At 39.4% G+C, this 21,562-nt stretch overlaps 1 protein-coding gene across 1 annotated transcript; it reads left to right on the forward strand.

The window, feature by feature from the left end:
• The first annotated feature begins 13,951 nt into the window (after positions 1 to 13,951).
• Positions 13,952 to 17,829, forward strand: LOC145996755 (uncharacterized). Its single transcript, XM_083133284.1, has 3 exons — positions 13,952 to 14,016; positions 15,913 to 16,423; positions 17,386 to 17,829. The coding sequence occupies exons 2-3, from the start codon at positions 15,923 to 15,925 to the stop codon at positions 17,827 to 17,829; spliced, it is 945 nt and encodes a 314-aa protein (XP_082989410.1). The 5' UTR covers positions 13,952 to 14,016; positions 15,913 to 15,922.
• Positions 17,830 to 21,562: the final 3,733 nt, after the last annotated feature.

Consider the following 21,562-nt stretch of genomic DNA (forward strand, 5'->3'; position numbering starts at 1 on the left):
AATAGCGGAAACTCTTGCAGACCAATTCCAAACGCATTTCAAACTTAATGCAGAACTTAATGATCAAGAAACAGAGCAAGAGGTTCAAAATATATCTGACCAACTTCTACAACTTCCATCGATTCTTGATGCTCCACACGTAACACCTCGTGAAGTCCAAAGGCTGACAAAAAAGCTAAAACCGAAAGCAGCACCTGGTCTAGATGGTATTCCACCTGCGGCACTTCAGAATCTCACAAGAAAGGGGTTTGTGTATCTTGCCAAACTTTTTACTAACATTATACGACTGGGCTATTTTCCAACACAATGGAAAATGGCAAAGATCATAGCTATTCCAAAAATGGGAAAGAATCCGCACGAGAAGACAAACTATAGGCCTATAAGTCTATTATCTCATGTTAGTAAGCTTTTCGAAAGGGTGTTGTGCCAGCGTCTCACAGTTATTATAGACGAACATCAGCTAATACCAAACCACCAATTTGGCTTTCGGAAAAATCACGGTACTACCGAACAACTTGTCAGAGTCGTTGACTATATTGCTGTTCATAACAACAGAAAGCATCGTGTCGCTGGTCTATTTCTGGACGTGCAGCAAGCATTTGATAGAGTATGGCACGGTGGACTATTGCTCAAATTACAACAACTTCCGCTACCTCAGTGCTACTTAAAAGTTATGATGAATTATCTGCAAAACAGAAAGTTTATAGTAACTGTGCAAGGGCAGAAATCTACTTCCAGATCTATTGAAGCAGGGGTGCCTCAAGGCTCTGTCCTTTCCCCTACGTTATACTCATTATATACGGCAGATATTCCATATCCGAAAGAAGGATTACTAGCAACATATGCAGATGATACTGCATTGTTAGTACATGCAAAATTACTGTCCACTTACGAAAAACGAATTAACAAGTATGTGCCAGAATTAATAAAATGGACTCAGAAATGGAAAATAAAAATAAATCCAACAAAAAGCAACACCATAGTTTTTGCATCGAGTGGAGCTAGGGAGAAAATCAAACTCGAAATATTCCAGACGCCAGTCCCTACGGTCAATAAGATAAAGTACCTAGGAATAAGCCTTGATACAAGACTGACTTTTGGCCCACATCTAGATGAGGTGGCAAGAAGGGCAAAACAAAGAACAGGATACCTCATGCCTCTACTAAGATCACCAGCGTTGTCAATTGAAACAAGACTCCATCTGTATCAAATGATGATTAGACCTATATTATTATATGCCGGCCCTACATGGTTACAGGCCGCTAAAACACATTTACAAAAATTGCAATATGTACAAAACAGAGCACTCAGATACATTGGACATTACCCGTTAGCGACACGTATACAACAACTCCACGAAGACATGGACCAGCCCAGGATTGAAGATTTACTACATATTGCACGGGATAACCTGTGGAGGCGGATTACGATGCATCCAAACCCATTAATGCAAGCTATAGGTCAAATAAAACCCAGAGTAGAGAGGGTTTCACTTCCCCGTCCATGACTGTTTATATAAACCAGATAAATGAAATGACAATCAAGTTAATGTAATGATTGTGATTGTGAATGTTCATATATATGTAGTAGTGAGTAGATTTTGGGGATTTTCTGGGAACATTGTAAATTGCACTAACGCGACAGTTGCGTTAGTTTTTGTAAAATATTGATGTAAAGAAAAGTAATTATTGTAACAGTATTGTAAATTATTGTCGATTCCAGTTAATGTTAAATAAACAATATGCTGGGATACACAAATCCTGACGTCAAAGCCAAAAAAAAAAAAAAAAAAAAGCCACGGAGCTCATCAGGTATAGGTAATCGTAAGTCGGTCTCTCTTGTGTCACGCATCGTGGGCCAATTATTCCAGGTGGAAGCCGTAAGTCTGGAACGGACAAACGGTACCAATTGTGCCTATACGGTGGTTAGGTGATTGCGAGGAACCTTTTGGTTGAACACGTTGAGTGGAGCAGACATACGACTTACACTATTTTTTTGAAACTGTTTTCCCTTATTACCTTCCTCCTTCCTCTTCTTGGTTGTCCTGGGCTCTACAATTAGTTTGGAATTGCTTCATTGGATTGAGTTGTCGGTTGGTTTGAGTTTGTTCGCTTTCCCACAGGATTTTCGTTTGTTCCATTGGATCATATAACAACACACGGTTGTGGTCTTCTGATATGCATCATGGTCTTCCTGCAACGCTGCTACGACAGCGAGAAGGGGTGAAAACCTTCACCGGAGGTACTAAACGGACGGACGGTCCAAACTCCGAGACGATGCTCGATTCACGAAGTACCAATGATCCAATGCAAACGTCCAGCTATTCCACAAAACACCGACGTCGCAATTCCTACGAAGGATTACCTCTACCTCAACGTCAACGATCTAGATCACCAATTAAACGAGATACAGGAAATACAGCTCATGCAACCCAACTAAAATCCAAACAACAGGATACCAGCTTATATAACTTCCTGCTCACCAACTACGACACCAAATTCAACACAGCAAAACATGTGTTCCAACAAACATCTAAGTATGTGCCAAGGGCACAAATTGCACAAATACTGTTCACCCGTAATGGCATCATATTGAAATCACCAGATCCAGACTTTGCAAAACTAATTAGAAACAAAGCTTCTTTTGAAATCTATGGAGCCAAAGCAAACATCCAAACACTAAATGCTTCCATTCAAAAACAACCACCACCACCACATAAATCCCCACTACTATCAGTTGTCATCAGGGGTGTAGAACCTAGTCTAACAGACGAAGAGATTTTTGAGGAACTGGAATGCGAAGGTGTACAAATCCGCAAATGTATCCGTATTCGCAATAACAACGGACCCACATACATGGTGCGGGTCCTAACAGACTCACAAAATGCTGTAGACACCCTACTACACAGTGGAGCATACATATACAGACGCAGGTACAAAGTTGAACCATCCCGTTCTCAACAACCTCTTCCATTGCGGTGCGAAAAATGCCAACAGCATAACAAGCACACTACTGCTGCATGTCCAAACCGAGATAAATGCGGATACTGTTCAGGACCCCATTCAACCAGAGAATGTCAAAACCAAACTGCTGCACCAAAATGTGTCACATGTACGGAAAACCATCCTACATACAGTTACAAATGCAAAGCCAAGCCAGATGCAATACCTGAACACCCTGATCTGACAGTTCCCCTGCGCACCAATGACACTGCTACAGAACCTGACAATTCACTACGACATCCAGTAACAGTGGAAGATCTAATACGTTTCTTCACCCTGACTCTCCAAAATGTGCACCCATTTTTAAGAACGCACATATTAACCCAAGTAACGGCATCTGCAAAAACAATTTTCAACTTGCAACTCCATGCAACATACTCTGGTCCTCATGTGCATTTCCACATATCCCACTTGGAAACTGCGGTTTAAGGTTTTGAATATGGCAGTACGGAATATGTATAATTTTCTATTTTTAAATATCCGATCTGTTTCTAAACGAAAAGCTTTATTGCAACACCTGCTTTTGGAAGAATCTGTTCACTGCTTTGCGCTAAACGAAACCTATCTTGTTCCAAAAATGATCTGTCATATTCCACCATACAACATCTTACGCCACGATGGTCCGCCGGGGTTAAGAGTAAACGGCGGCACAGCAATTGGAGTAGATAGAAAATTACCATATCGAACAGTTACCTTCCCACCAAACTTCCAGTTACCAGAACATACTGCTAGTACCATCTATTTTCCATCCCGGGTCGTTACTTTTGCTACCATCTATGTAAGACCAGGGGAGACTATTCCATACCAATTCTTTCAACATATCCAAACCCTTAGCAAACATTATATCATAGCAGCGGACATCAATTATCATAGTCGAACCATGCAAGACAAAACAAACTTTTTACAATTTCTGGACCAAAACACTACAGCAGAATTCCATGTATTGCCCAGAGCCACACGTCCCATAAGTAACACTACCCCTGACGTTGTTATAACATCAACATCTCTAAGTGCCTGCTTGAACATATCTGTGCTGGATTCCATCGGCAGTGACCATGACCCAGTGAAAATTACCTTAAATCTTGGTAACCACAATACGAGCAGTACAATACAACCTCGAAAAATCTGGTGTTACAACAAAGCGAACTGGGAGGCATATAGTGAAAAGCTACAGAATGCTTTTTCTCACCCGCATCCACCACCAAACAATTCAGAGGAACTCGATACGGCGGTGGAACATCTTACTGCTCAGATTACCAGTGCGGCAACCACTAACATACCTACGACCACTCTGAATAGTTACAAACCAAAGCTACCTCCGCAATATCTTCACCTAATCACAGCATCACGACGAGCATACAGGGACTACCTCCAGACCAGAAATCCTGAATCCCTTAACTTACACCGTCAATGGCTGCGTACAGTACAAAACTATATAAAAGCTTATAAACAACGTCGATGGATTGAAACGTGCAACCAATTGAGTGATGAAAGCCATCCCACCAAATACTGGAAACGTTTCAAGGTGCTCACTGGACAATCCAGTAGTACTCCTTATCCAATAACAATCAAGGACGCAGCCCTAAACACCGACACTGAAAAAGCTTAAGCCTTCGCAAATGTCTTGCAAGACACTTTCACTCCAACACCACAATTAGCTCCAAATCTCCGCCTCCAGACCAAAATTGACAGAGCCACCAACCCCAATAACAGGCAACTGCAACCCAGCAATACGCACGATATTGATCCTAATAATGCTCTAACTGTTCCTATTACAACAGACGATATTATCAATACTGTGCGTAGGAAGAGAAACACCGCTCCCGGCTTGGACAATATCACATATGTATTGATCAAACAGGCCCCGCTTGCATTGCTGTCCTTTCTGGCTATTATCTACAATTTTATCCTCCGCACAGGACACTGCCCGACAGACTGGAAGATTTCGAAAGTTCTAATGTTTCCAAAGCCACACAAAGATAGTACCAACCCCACAAACTATCGACCTATTCAGCTCACATCAACATTTAGCAAAATATTCGAACGCATCATTGTTCGACGCATACACATGCACTTACAAGCACACAGTTTACTTCCGTCGCACCAAGCAGGCTTTAGACCTCAACACAGTGTCCTTGATAATTTGTTAAAACTAACGACTCGCATCACAAATCACTTCAACACTTCCAAACCATCCTGTCTAGTACTATTCGACCTGGAGAAAGCATTTGACAAAGTATGGCATACTGGACTCATTTACAAGCTCCATAAATTCCAACTACCGCTTTGCTATGTCAGATTAGTACACAGTTTTCTAACAAATAGGGTCGCTTATGTCACTGTAAATGGAGCGATGTCATACCCCATTTTCCCTTACTCTGGCGTTCCACAGGGTGCTGCTTTATCACCATTACTCTACATACTATACGTTGCCGATATGCCAAAACCCCCACAAGTTTCTATCTACCAATTCGCTGACGACACCGCATTTCTCGCCTGTTGTTCAACCATCCAAGCTATAAACAAAACTCTCCAACCAGCTATAAACTCCTTCCAAAGATGGTGTGACACATGGCGTCTCACAATAAATGCTCTCAAAACACAAGCATTGGTGTTTCTACAGACAGGCTGTCGCTCGAAGATCCAAAGGAACCCAACATTATTAAACATCAAAATACGGGGAACGCCAATTCTGCCTGCCACCACTGCAAAATACCTAGGAGTCATATTTGACTCCAAGCTAACATGGAAACCTCAATTGCTCAACATCGTCCAAAAAGCTACAAATCGTCTGAGCTTGCTCAAACGGCTAATTGGAACATCCTGGGGACTCAACTCCCAGGTTGTCCTACATACCTACAAGGCTTTCCTTCGACCAGCAATAATTTACGGCCACACTGCATGGATATCAGCGCCAGACTCATTCTATCACAAACTACAAGTTCTGGAAAGACATGCTGTTCGTTTAGCCTTCAGAGTAGTCCTACCAAGTCCTACACGACTACTGTACGAGCGAATAACCTTCCCGGAAATCACAACCCACATCGAAGCCATCCGTCACAAATATATAACTGGTCGAATGAACTCGCACCATCCACAACTTCTTAGCACAATGTACGAAGATGCTCTACACGACTGCCTTCCCACTTACCACTGCACACCATTACAGCATCTCTTAACCATGTATACCTTCCTGATAGATCCACAGCATCCTGACTACCAGCTGTATATAATCCATCATCATCCGGAACTACGGCACGTGATATATCCAACACATGCCGCACCATAGCAAATTATTACTTTCCTAACTGAAGTAATATTCCCACTACTGAATAAATACCATCTAAGTGAACTACCCCCAGAATAAGTAAATCTGTACCACTTCAATACTGAAAACACACTTAGACCATCACCTTGCAAGGGAAAACATTTATGAAAACAATTCACTTACCAAAGAGAAGGTGTAGCCTTCTAAATGGAAAACGAGGACAAAAAAAAAAAAAAAAAAAAAGCACGGAGCTCAGTCGACTGCCAAATGCCGGCTGCGAAAGACCTGGTTCCCAGATCTAGTCTGGATGTTCCTCCTACCGGGATCCAATAGCTAAGCCTTGAGAAGGAAGGAGGAGAATAAGAAAAGCAGATTACCTACCTATCTGGTTTGCCCCATAAGAGCTTGGTGTGCTACTCGTACCCTTAGGTCGTGGCGGCCCAAGCCCAAGTCTTCTGGGTGCTCCCAGACCTTCCGTTTGTATCTTACCGTCTCTCGCTACTGACTGGACATATCAAGAGACCGAACCGTTCCCTTGCAGTAGCTGGATTAACTTTGCGGCGTCCTTTCATACCAACACCTTTGTGAAACCGCGGGTCCCTTGGTCCGTCCCTCGCAATTGATTTGACGCTTTCGCATGTTGTCCCCAGACGGCGTGGCACGTGACGACTACCAAGGTTGCTATTGTACCTGCACTAGTTGGTTCCCCCTAAATTAGATAAGGTTACTAACACTCTCCAGGTACCTCACTAAGAGGAAGTAAGAGCGTATGTGCTAAACTGGTTATTTACCTGAGTGTATAAATATAAATAAACTTTTACTAGTTGACTTTTGACCTTTCCATACTAAACCCCGCAATCCCTGAGATACTTTGACTTCATGTCTTCGGCTGGCTACAAGTAGGCATATATGGGTACACTGTTGCACCGCTTCATGGTGTAGTGTGCAGTGCTTCAGCACGAACATTGCAAAGGCTTCTATTCCAAATATTAGGTTCCCCCGAGAAATAGTTTTAGAGTTATAGCCTGTGGAAGAAGGTGGTGCACAGAAGAAAATGTTACCCAAATCTGAGAAATGAGCCTCAGAGCTAACTTCAGGACTCAAGAACTTTGGAACAATTAATCACAGCCTAGTGATGATTACTCACCGAACAAACCTCAAACCAAGGAACATGGGTATTGTATCGAAATATCCTAAGCTTGTTTACTTTAGAAAATATAATACCCCAAAATATGCCTTAAAAAGCCTTACATGTCAAAAAATGAATATTTTGTGGGCCTGCTGTTACAACTGTAATCCACCCAGGAAGGTGGCATTAGTTTTTCTAGTAGCCTTGATGTGGGCTCAGTATGCACACATTATGTTGCCGCCATATAGATCACCCAATCCATATTATACGTAGCTGAATATGCAAGAAATTGAAAAATCACGGGAAATCGTCGGATTTTTAAATGGTGTAGGACAAAAGGGACAAGTGATATCCAAGCCAAGTTGCATACACTACATAATCAGACCTTTCTCTAATGTGTGCCACAATTGCAACTTGTTATTGCAAGACACAGGTGTACAGTGAAGGTATACCCTTAAACGCCGAGCGCGTTTTCAACGGGCAGTTTAAAATTCCGCAAGGTTTGAAATAAAGATTTGTATCACCGTAACTACGAATGTTAGAGTTAGAAATTATAGATGAGTTTCTTTCAGTATAGACTAAGCTGCAGGCGTATATATTTTTTTTTGGAAGGGGGAGGAGTGGGCGCAATTTCTCCCGAAAAAAATTACTGCTATTACAATAGAAATTATATATATTTCCGAAAGTGTCCGAAGCAAGTGCACAATTCTTGCCACAAAAATAAACACACATCCGGAAATATTCAGGTTCCTCTTTAAACCATCACGTTCCGGCGTTGCATGCGTGAGGGTTTGATGAAGTTAAAAATTCCTAAAAATAAAGCTAGTTTTATCTAACGTTCGTCTTCTTCTTTGACTCTATAGTAAATAAAAATTAAGTTTATTCGACCATAGGAGTATAGTCGAGTGTGTACTGAAAAAACGAGACATAATTATTAACTATAGGTTTCATAGTCTCCGAGATAACAATTTTCGGATTTGGAATTTCCCGTTAAAAAAGCAAGGCTTTTACATTAGAAATTTTTTTTCTAAGAAAGTATCATCAGCAAGTGCGCAATTCTTGCTACGAGAATGAAATACATATTGGATAATAAGTAGGTACTATTTTCAACCCTCATCTTCAGGCGTTGCCTACGTGGTGGTCCGACGAAATTAAAATTTTGTTAATAAACAATAATAATAAGATTATTAACTTTCGTCTTCTATGTGTAAGTGAAAAGTGTTCTTTTTTCACAATAGGCGTGCAGCTTAGTCTACACTGAAAGAAACTTATCTATAATTTGTAACTCTAGCATTCCTAGTTACGGTGATACAAATCTTTATTTCACACATTGCGGAATTTTAAACTTCCCGCTGAAAAAGCGCTCGGCGTTTAATGGTATACCTTCACTGTGCACTTGTGTCTTGCAATAACAAGTTGCAATTATGGCACATATTAGAGAAAGGTCTGATTATGTAGTGTATGCAACTTGGCTTGGATACACCATTTAAAAATCCGCGGTTTTCCCGTGATTTTTCAATTTCTTGCATATTCAGCTACGTACTCGTCTAATATGGATTGGGTGATTCATGGCGGCAACATAATGTGTGCATACTGAGCCCACATCAAGGTTACTAGAAAAACTAATTCCACCTTCCTGGGCGAGGCACACAAATATTCATTTTTTGACATGTAAAACTTTTTAAGGCATATTTTGGGGTATTATATTTTCTAACGTAAACAAGCTGAGGGTATTTCGATACAATACCCGTGTTCCTTGGTTGGAAGTTTGTTCGGTGAGTAATCATCACTAGGCTGTGATTAATTGTTCCAAAGTTCTTGAGTCCTGAAGTTAGCTCTGAGGCTCATTTCTCAGATTTGGGTAACATTTTCTTCTGCGCACCACCTCCTTCCACAGGCTATAACTCCAGAACTATTTTCGGGGGAACATAACATTTTTCATTTTAAGGCTTCTTCTTCTTTTATTGGCTCACCGCTTTTAAGTGATTTCTAGCCAAAAGTGCCCAGTGCTGGTTTTATTGTATTAGTTCTTGTTCCAGGCACAGTAATCTGTATGCTTTCCTCAAGAAATTATATCTCCATTATCACTTTTTCAGTATTGTAGATCTTTCTGTTCCTAAGGTATAGTGAGATTTTTTGGTTTATTTTGGTATCGTTTTTTTGGGGGGGGGTTTAGTGTAGAGGCCAGATTTTAAAGGGAAGTCGCTTTTTATTTTTCAACACGGATCATAGAATAAATAACAACAGTCTTGATAATTATCTTCCACCAACAAGATTACATGGTTTTTCGCTTTCCTTTTTTCCCCATCTTCAGTACACATTCCCTTTAATCTCTTTTTAAAACATTTTCCTTTCTGGTCCCTTTATTGACTAGTTTTTCAGCCTACATTCCTTCCCCCCTTTTTTTTAAAAAAAAAACATCTTTATTGGCCCCTTTATTGACAGGAAATCAAATAATTTGTACGACTTTATTTTCCCTGAACAAAACATTCAACATTTGTCTATTTGGTGAAGTTTAGAGGAAAGAAAGAACAAGCGCCTCCTACCTTACCTTTCCTCCACGAGTGCTGGGAGTACGTTGCAGCGATTGTTGAAACAATGCAATTTGCGCTTAAGCATTGTTACCAACAGCTTCACGACTTTTAAATTCCTAAACGCACATTAACTTAAAGCTTTAAATGTTGGTTCATATCTGCTTCTCTATTTGAATTCCCTTTGAATGCGAACTTTACCAAAGCTGACTCGCTGACTAATTTCTTTCTGCATAAACCTTCTTCCTTTCTTCGCACTTTGTATACAGACTGGCTCCTTGTTGTGAAATGGTCATTGTTGTAACAAAACGAATTTAAATGGAAGAAAATTTAGTTAAGGCTGATTTTTATCTGTTATTTGAGTAAAACATTGAGTAAAAAATCTCGCTTATTGAAATTGACAAACACCAATACATACTCGGATGCAAGACACCATCGAATGCAAGGCACACCAACATTTTTTCATTGAGGCTAAGGTGCGACTTACATTCGAAAAAATACGATATTTACAAAAAATGATTTTTCCCTCTTCTCTCTCGCTCTCTTATCAATTCATATTTCTGTCCCTTAATATTTTCAATAACTTACTATTTTCGAGTACGGCTCATCAATACTAGGCAAGCCCAGGTACCTGGCGACCCGCTGGGTGAGAATAAAGGAAGGAGATAGTTTACTCATTTCCTGCTTCCCCTAAAAATAAGCCAATCTCCGTGGCGCAGTGGCTAGCACAGCACGCTACAATGCCAGAGCTCCTGGGTTCGAATCCTGTCCTGGGAATGGGTGTTCTTTGTGAGTCATCAATTTCATCATATCATAACTCATTATCATCGTAGCGATTAGGCAAAATTGGAAGAAAATGACGCTAAATAACAACAATCAAATCAGAATAAAGATGGGGGGATGGTGGAGAAAAGAGACAGAAAGAGAAGAGAACAATGGAATGAGATAAAAATTTGTTGAAAAAGAAATATGATAAAATAGATAAAATACATGGAGAGAAAGGAATGAAAACACATTGATAGAAAAAAAAGAGAAAGATGGAGAGAGAGGGAGAGGGAGAGAGAGAGAGAGGAGGGAAAGAGAATATATAATTCTACTGATAATGATCAGCAAGAAGGGACACCACAAAATATTCCTTCAGCCCATATGACGTCAGAAACAAATTTTTCTAAGGACCTCACTGATGTGTTCTGTATATCAGCGTCTAATTCCCTCGCTACTTTATTTCTAAAATATTTAAAATAATCATTTTTTTTATATATAAAGAAATAAAAGTGACAGGAGTGTTTTCAAAACGTTTAAAAGATGGCGCTCAGAACATGTTATTCTATATTTAACTTTTTAAACGACAGATGATGACAAAGGCAAACTTAATAAGATAGTGAATTTTATAAAATTAAAATACTTTTTCTTTATTTTCAAACTATGCCTATTGGTTTCCTTCTTTTGTAAAACTTTAAGAGTTATGCAAAGAATTTGTAAGTACTATCTTGTTCAATGGAAATATTAGTAGCCATAAGAGAAATCTTTTAAGAAAATAATTGTCTCGATGTTGCATATAATAATTACATTTTTGCTTGTTCTTTCCTTAGATACATTTAATATAGAAATGACCCCAATTGATAACATTTTAAACCGTAGCGGTTCGCTGCAGCTGGTGGGCATGAGATAAATTCTGAAGGTGGGCAGGCTGTAATGCACCGTCACCGGCTATAAAAATGGTACACATACTTCCTGTAATACTGCCGTTCCTGCAAGCCATTATGTGCTCTCTAACTCTAAGCCGGTGGCAGAACTTACCATTGAAAATTTGCTACTAGTGTCATTCAGGGTGTTTACAGGTACAGGAACCCATAAATTCTAATGGGTTTCGCTGCCGGACCGGAACTTTTTTACTAGCACAATTTAAATTCGGTCCAAGTTTCGCATTGTTTCATTGAAAAATGTTCCTGGACCGTATTTAAATTGATGCGAGGAAAAAGGTTCCTGGACCGAATTTAAATACTTCCGCAAAGAAAAGTTCCTGGACCGAATTGAAATTCATTCTGGAAAAAAGATTCCTCGACCGAATTTAAATTCATCCGGAAAAAAGGTTCCTGGACTGAATTGAAATGCTTTAAATATGAAAAGGTTATACATTCTCTAGAACTACAACGACCCAGCTACAAAATATATCTACTAAAAGCAATATCTTTGTATTGTTCTGCAAGTGGAGCAGAATTAAAATTAACAAATCAAAAGCTTTACTTGTTGGAAACTGGAAACAAGAACAGCAAGACATAGGTATACCATATGTGAATGAACTCAAAATTTTAGGTATCTCTTTCATTCCAACGAGTCTCGCATGCTGGAATTAAATTGGATGAAAATTGTAAGCGAAATCAGGACACAGTGCTATCAAATGAGAGGAAGATAACTTAATTTAATACAGCGTGTTTGGTTTCTTCACACTTATATAAACACAAATATAGTGTACTGTGGGATGGTTTATGTGGCACGAACATTTTTTCGGGAACCTTTACCGATCATTGCAAAACTCAAATGACAGGTGGTCTAGAATGATGGAACATTGGAAATAAATGTAAGTCAACCACGTCAATGTGGTTGCATATATTTACCGACACGTTTCCACAGAAAAATCTACCCAACTTGTATCGACTAAAGAAAAACCCTATGTATTTAAGAATATTTGTACAAGAATGGAGATGTGTGGAGGTCCCCATGGATTTGGGGGAGAATACTATGTCAAAACATTTGCATGAACATTTTCAACTACAACTTTTCTTGCAGAAGAGCCGAATAGAGAAAAAACTTCCTAATGTTCTTTGGTCAAATATATGGCGAAATCTCCACAAGCATTGACATGAACATTCGAAGTTTGTGGTAGCTAGCTATACCCTGGTTCATGACCTAGTTCCAACAAATGTTAGACTAAATGAAATAAAAAGATTACCAACAAATGAGTGTAGACGATTTGGAGAGGTGGATACAAACAAACATCGCCTCACTACATGTAAAGGAATTCCAGAAATTTGGGCTTTCTCACTTTGTGGTTGCCAAAATATGTCGGTTCCTTTGCTCAATAGATACCGGGAACAGAGTATAGTATATTGAGAACTACACTACATTCTTGGGTCTGCGTCACCTAGTGATAACATTATCTGTTTTCTGTCGAACTTTTAGGCCATCTTTAGCGGGGGTACCCAACCACTCCAACTTCAATATCCCCGCCCAAAATCATATGCGTCTCCCGTAAAAAAGGTAAGGTTCCCCGTGAATATAGCACCGTGTCATGAAGGCACATTCAAAGGATGTGCGGGGGGGGGGAGGACCCCGTACATTAAGTAATATGTAACCTTGAAATTTAATATTAATCAGTAAATTGTGACATACTCATAAAGGATAAGAGTTAGATTATGACTAGGCTTGTTGGTAAATATAAAATTAGCTCTCAACCACTAACTGAGAGGTACAAAATTGGGAGTCTCCTGCCTCAGTACTCCCCACGTGATGTGCACGGTAACGCCACCTTACCTTGCTTTAGCGAGCAGATCGAAGTCGTCAAATTTCACAGGCTGCCGTTCCATTTCGACCCTCTTTGATGTTCGTTGTGAACCACTTCCCCAATCTTTCTTCCAGGGCGGCAAATAAGAAATTACTCTCCTAATGCTCGTCTCCCATCTCGACCTTCTAGTTTCGATAGACTCGACGGCAAGATCTCGCTCGGCTGGGATGCTGCATGGACCACCTGCATTCAACAACCATAATATGGGACGCCGGTCTCCCTGGCTGGCGGAGTGATTAGCCCACCGCGCTTCTTTCCAATAGTGGCGGGTTCGAATCCCTGCATGGGCATGCATGTTCATTGTATGTCCCTTCATCAACTTCATCATATCATCACTCACTCTAATCTTCGCGATTAGCCAAAAGTGGTAGTGTGAGTATATTACATAAAATGACTGGCATTGTTGAGCAATTGTTGCTCGCATTGTAGCGTATAATAATCCCGAGTACAGTTACGGGGCACCTCAATGTCGACATTTGAATTATAAACATATTTTTCTGTTAGACATCGTCGAAAACAGGGTAAGTACTTGTGGATTATGCCAAATATATCGAGTCTGTAAGTTTTCATTAGTTATTATTAACTATTTGCAGATTTATAAGTCTTGGTATAATTCCAAACAAACTTGAAGAATATCTTGCTCACCATCTTGATGGCAACCACATGTCTTGCCATAGACCATAAAAGTGTGACGTCAAGCTGGAAGGTTGAGTCCAAAGCAAGCAGTCACGTGGTTTTAGCCTATTCAACAACATTGAATTTCTCATCCGAAGGGGTAGCTTTAATAATTGTGACCACTGGCGTACGCAGGATTCGTTTTTTTGGGAGGGGTTGGAATTGTAAAGGTGTATAGTGCATAGCTACTTTGTAGATGAACGGTATGTACAATAATATATTTCGTGTATTTAGAATTTCTTACTATCCAATATGGCAATAAGGAGGCTTGTATTTACCACTCTGTTTTTTCCAGAGTTCTTTTCTGTTTTCATTTTTAAAATGTTATTTTTTCAGTGGACGATTTGCTTTAAACCACACGGCCACAGTGCAAGACTTGGGGCAACCAAATGCTGAACGAAATTCTTTGGGAAGATAACTACCCTGGCGCCGCCACCGGAAAAGTTTCGCAATGAACAGTTACATATTAGTGGTGACGTCACGGCAGACGACAGAACACGGTTTGAGTCCAAACAAAGTGGTCACGTGTTTTTCTCCTATTTAAAATTATTGAATTTTCCATTCGAAGGGGTAGCTTTAATGGTTGTGACAGTAGATATGAATCAAAATTTTAATGGGTATCGTACATCAATGTAAAGATACATCTATATATAACACATACCTTACAGATGAGAATGAAAAGAATAAATAGAATAGGAAATCGAGTAAAGTATATTTCCTATCATCCATTGCGGCAGCGTGACTGCACTTCGAGCCGGCTTCGGTTGCGCTCGGAACTGGAATGTCTAGATTTTCTTTAATGTATGATTTTCTTACTCCAGTTATTCTCTACCTTATTATCTGCAAGGTATGTGTGATATATAGACGTATTCTCCGAAATCTCATCTGTACATGGATGTACTATACACATCATAAGTTTGATTCATATCTACTGTCACAATTACTAACCCTTCGAAGGAAAATTCAATAACTTTAAATAGGAGAAACCTTGCTCTGTCTTCTACCGTGACGCCACCACTAATATACTAATATGGGACTGTTCATAGCAAACTTTTCCGGTGGCGGCGCCAGGCTAGTTGTGTCCAGAAAGAATTTCGTTCTGCATTTTTTTTTGCCCCAAATCTCGCACTGTGGCCGTGCTGTTTAAAGCATACCGCCCAGTGGGACGCGGCAACAGAAGCTCTGTTGTCTGTTTCCACTGAATTAAAATGGTGTAACCCGCACTGCAGGGAATTTCCGTGCCAAAAGTCTGCTTGTTATCATAAAGGTTATCGTCTACTGAGTAGCCGGAAACGCGGCAAATCAGTGGGCGTCAGTCTTTGGACTCCGGCTACGGAACGTGCGCATAGGTTCGAGTCTCCTCATATTTTGGGAGTGGTGTCCACCCACCATCATGAGGATATTGGGGAGCTATGAGTGAGTAGCGTAACCCGGTCATGGAAGCCTACAACCACGAGTGAGGGTTTGTCGTCACCCCGTAACTGGTTGGATGAGACATGTATCAGTGAAGCCGGCAGTTGTACATGGATGTACTATACACATCATAAGTTTGTTTCATATCTACTGTCACAATTACAAACCCTTCGAAGGAAAATTCAATAACTTTAAATAGGAGAAATCTTGCTCTGTCTTCTGCCGTGACGCCACCACTAATATGGGACTGTTCATAGCAAACTGGTAGACTTTGGCCCTCATTGGCTGTTGCGCCACGAGTTATTAGGTATTATTAGTATCTTTTACAGGAAACGAAGGATGGACCAGAGGTCAAAACTAAGGCGCTGCTCGCTACACAAGGGCTCAGTTCTTCGCATCGTTTCGTTAAGACTTCAGCCACTGAGAGAAATTTACTACTCAAAGACAACTCAGATGATCAGGTACACGTGCAGGAACCGACTGGATGAAATTTTTGATTTTGATAGAAATAAAATTGCTTTGAAGGACTACTCCCAACTAGCAGGCACCATACGAGAGAAGCTACTAGAAAACTTGTCCGAGAAATATCAACCCGAGATGTACCCGTTCAATTTGTACCTGGACGAGGTACTCTTCTCGACGGGGATGAGGAACTTGATGTTCCTCGTAGGGGGTGATTGTCGGCAAAATCATCTTGATATTTTCCTTAGTTTCGCGTCGTTGGAAGGGAAAGGATTGCGCTCATTGAAATTTTATTGCACGTTCTTCTGCCCCATCCATTTCAATGTAACGCCAAGAACCAACGAGAACTTGAAGAAGACCTTAGCTTCCGCTGAACACCTTGATACGTTCTAATATTTATTTCACGCGTCGTATTATTTTACTATTAATATTAACTTAATAATACTCAGCGGTGAACGATGAGACTCGTTGAAGTACACAGACTCCTCTCAGGTACAGGGATAGTGTTAGGCAAAGACAATATTCACAGCACAGAGAAATAAAACCACATTACTGCCGTATGTATAAACTGAAAAGTTTTATTCTTTATTTATTGCAATTATAATGCAACTATATTTGAGACGAAGGCGAGGATTTCGCTTTGTCGATGAATTGACTCCATTAAAACGCATAAACTCAATGCGTGGCTATCGGCAAGCCTATGATCACGTAGACCTAGCTTGCGCCCCGAACTACCACACCAAGAGATATGCAATGATAACTGAGCCAATATTTGCTCTTTAGCCTTTTATTTCCAAATTAATCCTTAGGCTAACTTTATTATTTGACGTAGTATGATTGCAGTATTGTGCATATCATCAATGCATGGCTATCGGCGTACCTATTATCACATAGGCCTAGCTTGCGCCCCGAACTACCATACCAAGATGTATGCACAACACCGAGGAGTTCTTTTTAAGTTTAAAAGCTTCGTCGATCCGTGGCGAAAAAGTGTGATCATTTCTTACGCGACATCCTCGCTTTTATACTATTTTCGAGAACACAGATTAAAGTACAGATGAATCACTCACTATCTACAAAAGGATACTATCAACAAAACTGACATCTATACATCTTTAGAAATACAAATTCGTATAGTGCACTCTTGCAAACAAAGATACATTAAATTACCCATAATGTAGCATAAAGTACGATAAACAATAAACAAAAGATATGCATTACAAACAAGGTGCATTATTACATATAATAACAAAGAAATTACGCTTTCCTTTACAAAAATAAATACATTAGTGACATATCTTCTACTGGTGACGTCACATAAAAATGTGGATCATATCAACCTGGTGGATCTTGAATTGACTTCTTTCTGTGATGATGCCGTCATGAAAATGATTGGCGAGAATTGCACCCGGCTTCAAAAACTTAAACTTTCTCCCGCGAGGATTACTGCTAAAGGTATCCACTATTTAACCCAGAGTTTTGTCCGACATCCAATGGAAATTAAAGAAAAGGGCAGGATTTGGAAAAGCACCGTGTGGGAACTTCCTGGAATTTTCCCCCCGCTGGAGGAACTGCTGCCGGTAGGAGAACCCGTGAAGTTCTACGAGAGGATGAAGACCTCGTTGTGCTCCACGCTGAAGGTTGTCGACATTGATGTTCGTGACAATGATTGTTTTGTTGGGGCCGAACCCATGCTTGCCTTGATGGAACTCATTCCAGGCTTACAATCAGTTGGGTCCCACACAACTTATTTTTTCGTGCAAGAAGTGGTTGAGATGTTTTAAAAGGAAAGATTATTTTCTGCGTCAGTCGTTTAACCTCACATCACTTGACCTTGGCCTAATGGATGATTGGGAAATTGACGTCATAATTGCAGCATTTCCAAAGCTGCAACGTATTCACTACTATTACGCCCCTTCAACAATTTCACTGAGTTCATTCAATCATTTCGTACAACTTCAGGCCTTGCACATTATGCACATTACCTCGACTCTTATTACTGATAGTTTTGGTGATTTGGCATTGGAAATAAGAAAAAGACTTACGAGTGTAAAGATTAGCAATCCATTGACCGGGAAATCATTCGATGTTTCTTATATACATGCATGCTCAGAGCTACGTCTGCTCAATCTATCGTTTTCCTACATTTCGTGGAGTGACCAGGTTCCACCACGTGACACAATGAGAAACCTGAGCACCGTTGAACTTCGTGGCAAAGTCACATGTAAGGCTCTCTTTTCAATTTTGGAATGCGCTCCGAATTTGGAACATTTGACGGTCGGTGATGTAATTGACAGAAACGAGGACTTCTTCCACTTAATACTTAGAACGAGAAAGATGCCGAAATTGAAAACATTCGAAGTGCTTGAAGGATTTCTACTCAACACAGAAGATGAAGTACGATCTTTCGACACTCACTTCGAGAGCATAGAACACTTTGGCAAAGTGCGCTTTCTATCAAATTAATAGCCGTCAATCTAAAGATGCTTGTAAATTTATCCTGTATATGAACCTTCTCTGAATGGCAATTCACAATTCTCGATATTTAACTCAGGCTTTCTTCACCATCACGTTTTATTTTTTGACACTGTGTACATGAAGTTCTGAAAAATATTTAAACCTTGAACCAATCACGCTGTTGAATTTTTTATATATACTGTGTGTGTGTGTGGGGGGGGGGGTTTGTACGTACACAGTGGATTCTTTTTTAATTCGAACTTGGAAATTCGAATTTTTCGGTAATTCGAACTGAAAGTGCCAAAGAATCTCATTGTGGGTTTGGGAGAAATGACGTCATAAATATAGCCGCCGTCATAACTTATGGTGTAACCTTTAAACACGTATAACGTCTCACAGAGTAGAGATACTCGTAGAAATTTCGTTTAAACACAAAGTTCAAGGAAATCAATTTCCAAATATATAGAATAAGGTATATCATCTGCAGCCCACACATTAACTGAAATATGTTAACAAAACTGAAGAAAATTAGATTTTTATTTTTAATTATCTGGTATAAATAACTGAATAATTATAAAGTACTACTAACCATTTTGACATTACGATTACGCATTACATTAAGAAATGCTAAAAGTTTAAATGATAAATGCTCTTTGTGTATGCTCTACAAATGTTTAGTTAGAAGCAAATTAGAATATGCTTGTTCCGTATGAGCGCCAACCTGTGACTCCCAGAAACGTATACAGAAGAAATTTCTGAGATTTTTATATTATAAGAAGTATCGAATATCGCCAATAATCCTTAAAATACCATACAATGATTTGTTAAATGAATTTGATTTTGTAAGCCTGTCAAATAGACGAAAATTTTTCCAACAAATGTTCTATATAAAATAATGAATGGACATATTGATAGTAGTTCTATACTGGAGAGAATATGGTTTAATGCGAGACAGGGTCATTTACGTAATAGACGTTTACTCTCATACAAAATCCCAAGAACAGAAATGTACAAAAGTTCCCCACTACAAGAAATGACACTTCAATACAACAAGATCTCAAATCATTTGGTGGACTTGGGTTTCGGTATGACACGAACCAAATTTATGAATATGTTAAAGGGATATCTCTCTTAATAATGTATTTATTATGAGAATTGGATTTGTCATACTGAAGTTTGTTGTAATGATATATTGTACTTACCGGTGTTTGTGATACTTGTTTTGTGTAATTCAGATGAAATGTGTAAATATCTGAAAATTTCTGTTGCCATAGTTAAGCAGTAAACCTGTTCTGTCACCAAGATGTCTGTATATATATATATATATATATATATATATATATATATATATTACTTATTATCTGTCTATGTTTGTGAATATGTGTGTGTGTGAGAATGTGTACGTGCGTACATACAAGTTGTAAATGAAAATGTAATATTTTGATATTACCTTTCTGTAATTGGAGACTTGTCTCTGTTGAAGGGAAATAAATAAATAAATTACAATTTTACAGTGTTTTAAGAACTTTGAAGCGGTACCTGTATTTTGTAATAATGATTAGGCTCTTTAAGGAGAAGATACATGAAACCTACAGCCGCCCCATTCAGAGATATTGCTTATAATATCCCTCATCTGAAATCACCCACCGCGCAAGTCGAAGAGTGTAAGAGGCAGTGGCGTGCATACAATGTAAGCTACTGAAGCATTTCTTCGGAATGCAATAACGTAACAATATATTATGTCATTATAATCACACGATTATTCAATAATATCTAGATAAAACCGTTCCATTTCTTTGCTACACATAGAACAGATACCAGCCCCTGCAGGCCTGCACTAAGGTTGAGCCGAAGCGATCTTCCTCTCGCATCAGTTCAGCAGTGGGAGACAGTTGCGCGCGCACCTCAAGGTCACGGGTCATGTGCGTGTATTTATGCTACAAACGAAGCTAGCATCGGACAGAGAGTTGGTTTACTCTTTACAGAGGCAGAGAGTGTATCGGGGTGTTTCAACTCGTATTGTTTTCGGTTTTCCTCAGTTTACGGGTTTGGTTTGCCGAATGTATATGAAAGTGTGTGAAGTTACCAGGTAGTATCTCGTAATATAGAACAATGTGTACTATAAAAGAGCTTTTGTCCAAATCGTTTTCTGCCAGTTCTTTCTCAGAAAAAATGAGATAATTAAAAATGGACGGCTACACCAGAATTACCGAACTTGGTTCAAGAGACCAGTAAATTCACTAGACATTTTCAGTGTAATATGTATACCAAATGTGACTGGTTAGTAGGTAGCGCTGAGCTAAATGCGGTGTTTTGATGATATGGTATGTTGTTTGGAAAGGATAGAAATACTTCTTGGACCAAAACTGGGTACATGCATTTGGGAAATTTAGTGAAGTTAATAGCCGAGCAGGGATTGTTTGTTAACCATGTACGATCGTCTGTAGCTATAGCTGCTTTTTGGGGAAAACAGAATATAAACTGCTTTTGATGACCAGCTTAAAAATGAAATATCTCTACGCAATGAAAATGTAAGGCGGAACAGTGACATCCTTAAAAGGCTTATCAATGCAGCGTGTTTTCTGGGAAAACAAGAACTGCAAATTCTATTAATCATGGCAATTATGTGGAATTGTTGAAGTACACTGCAGAGTATGATCCTCTTTATTAATTTATAAATTAAATTATATTAATTATCATTTAATATAATTAATTATGGGGCTAGTATTCATCATGGTGGCCATCTTGGAATAACATCCAGATTTTAAAATGGGAACGGGGTCATGAGGCACATCAAATAAAGATGTGGGAAAAATAATTACATATTCATATTTCTGAGTGGCGACCCTCTTCCCATTTGAAAATCTGGAGGTAATTGCAAGAAATGGCATAGAGTCAGCAAAGACAAAAAAAGACTACTCCTCATCTTCAAATAGCCATTTATTAAAGATCGTTTTGAAGGTAGAAAGTCCTTAATTGTTCTTGTCTTTCTTATTCTTTTCTCGGTCTGCTTCCCCGAAGATAAATGTCACCACACGCCACTGAACAATAGTCCAGATG

This window comes from Lepisma saccharinum, chromosome 13, assembly GCF_977018435.1.
Source record: "Lepisma saccharinum chromosome 13, izLepSacc3.1, whole genome shotgun sequence".
In the NCBI taxonomy this organism is placed as follows: Eukaryota; Metazoa; Arthropoda; class Insecta; order Zygentoma; family Lepismatidae; genus Lepisma; species Lepisma saccharinum.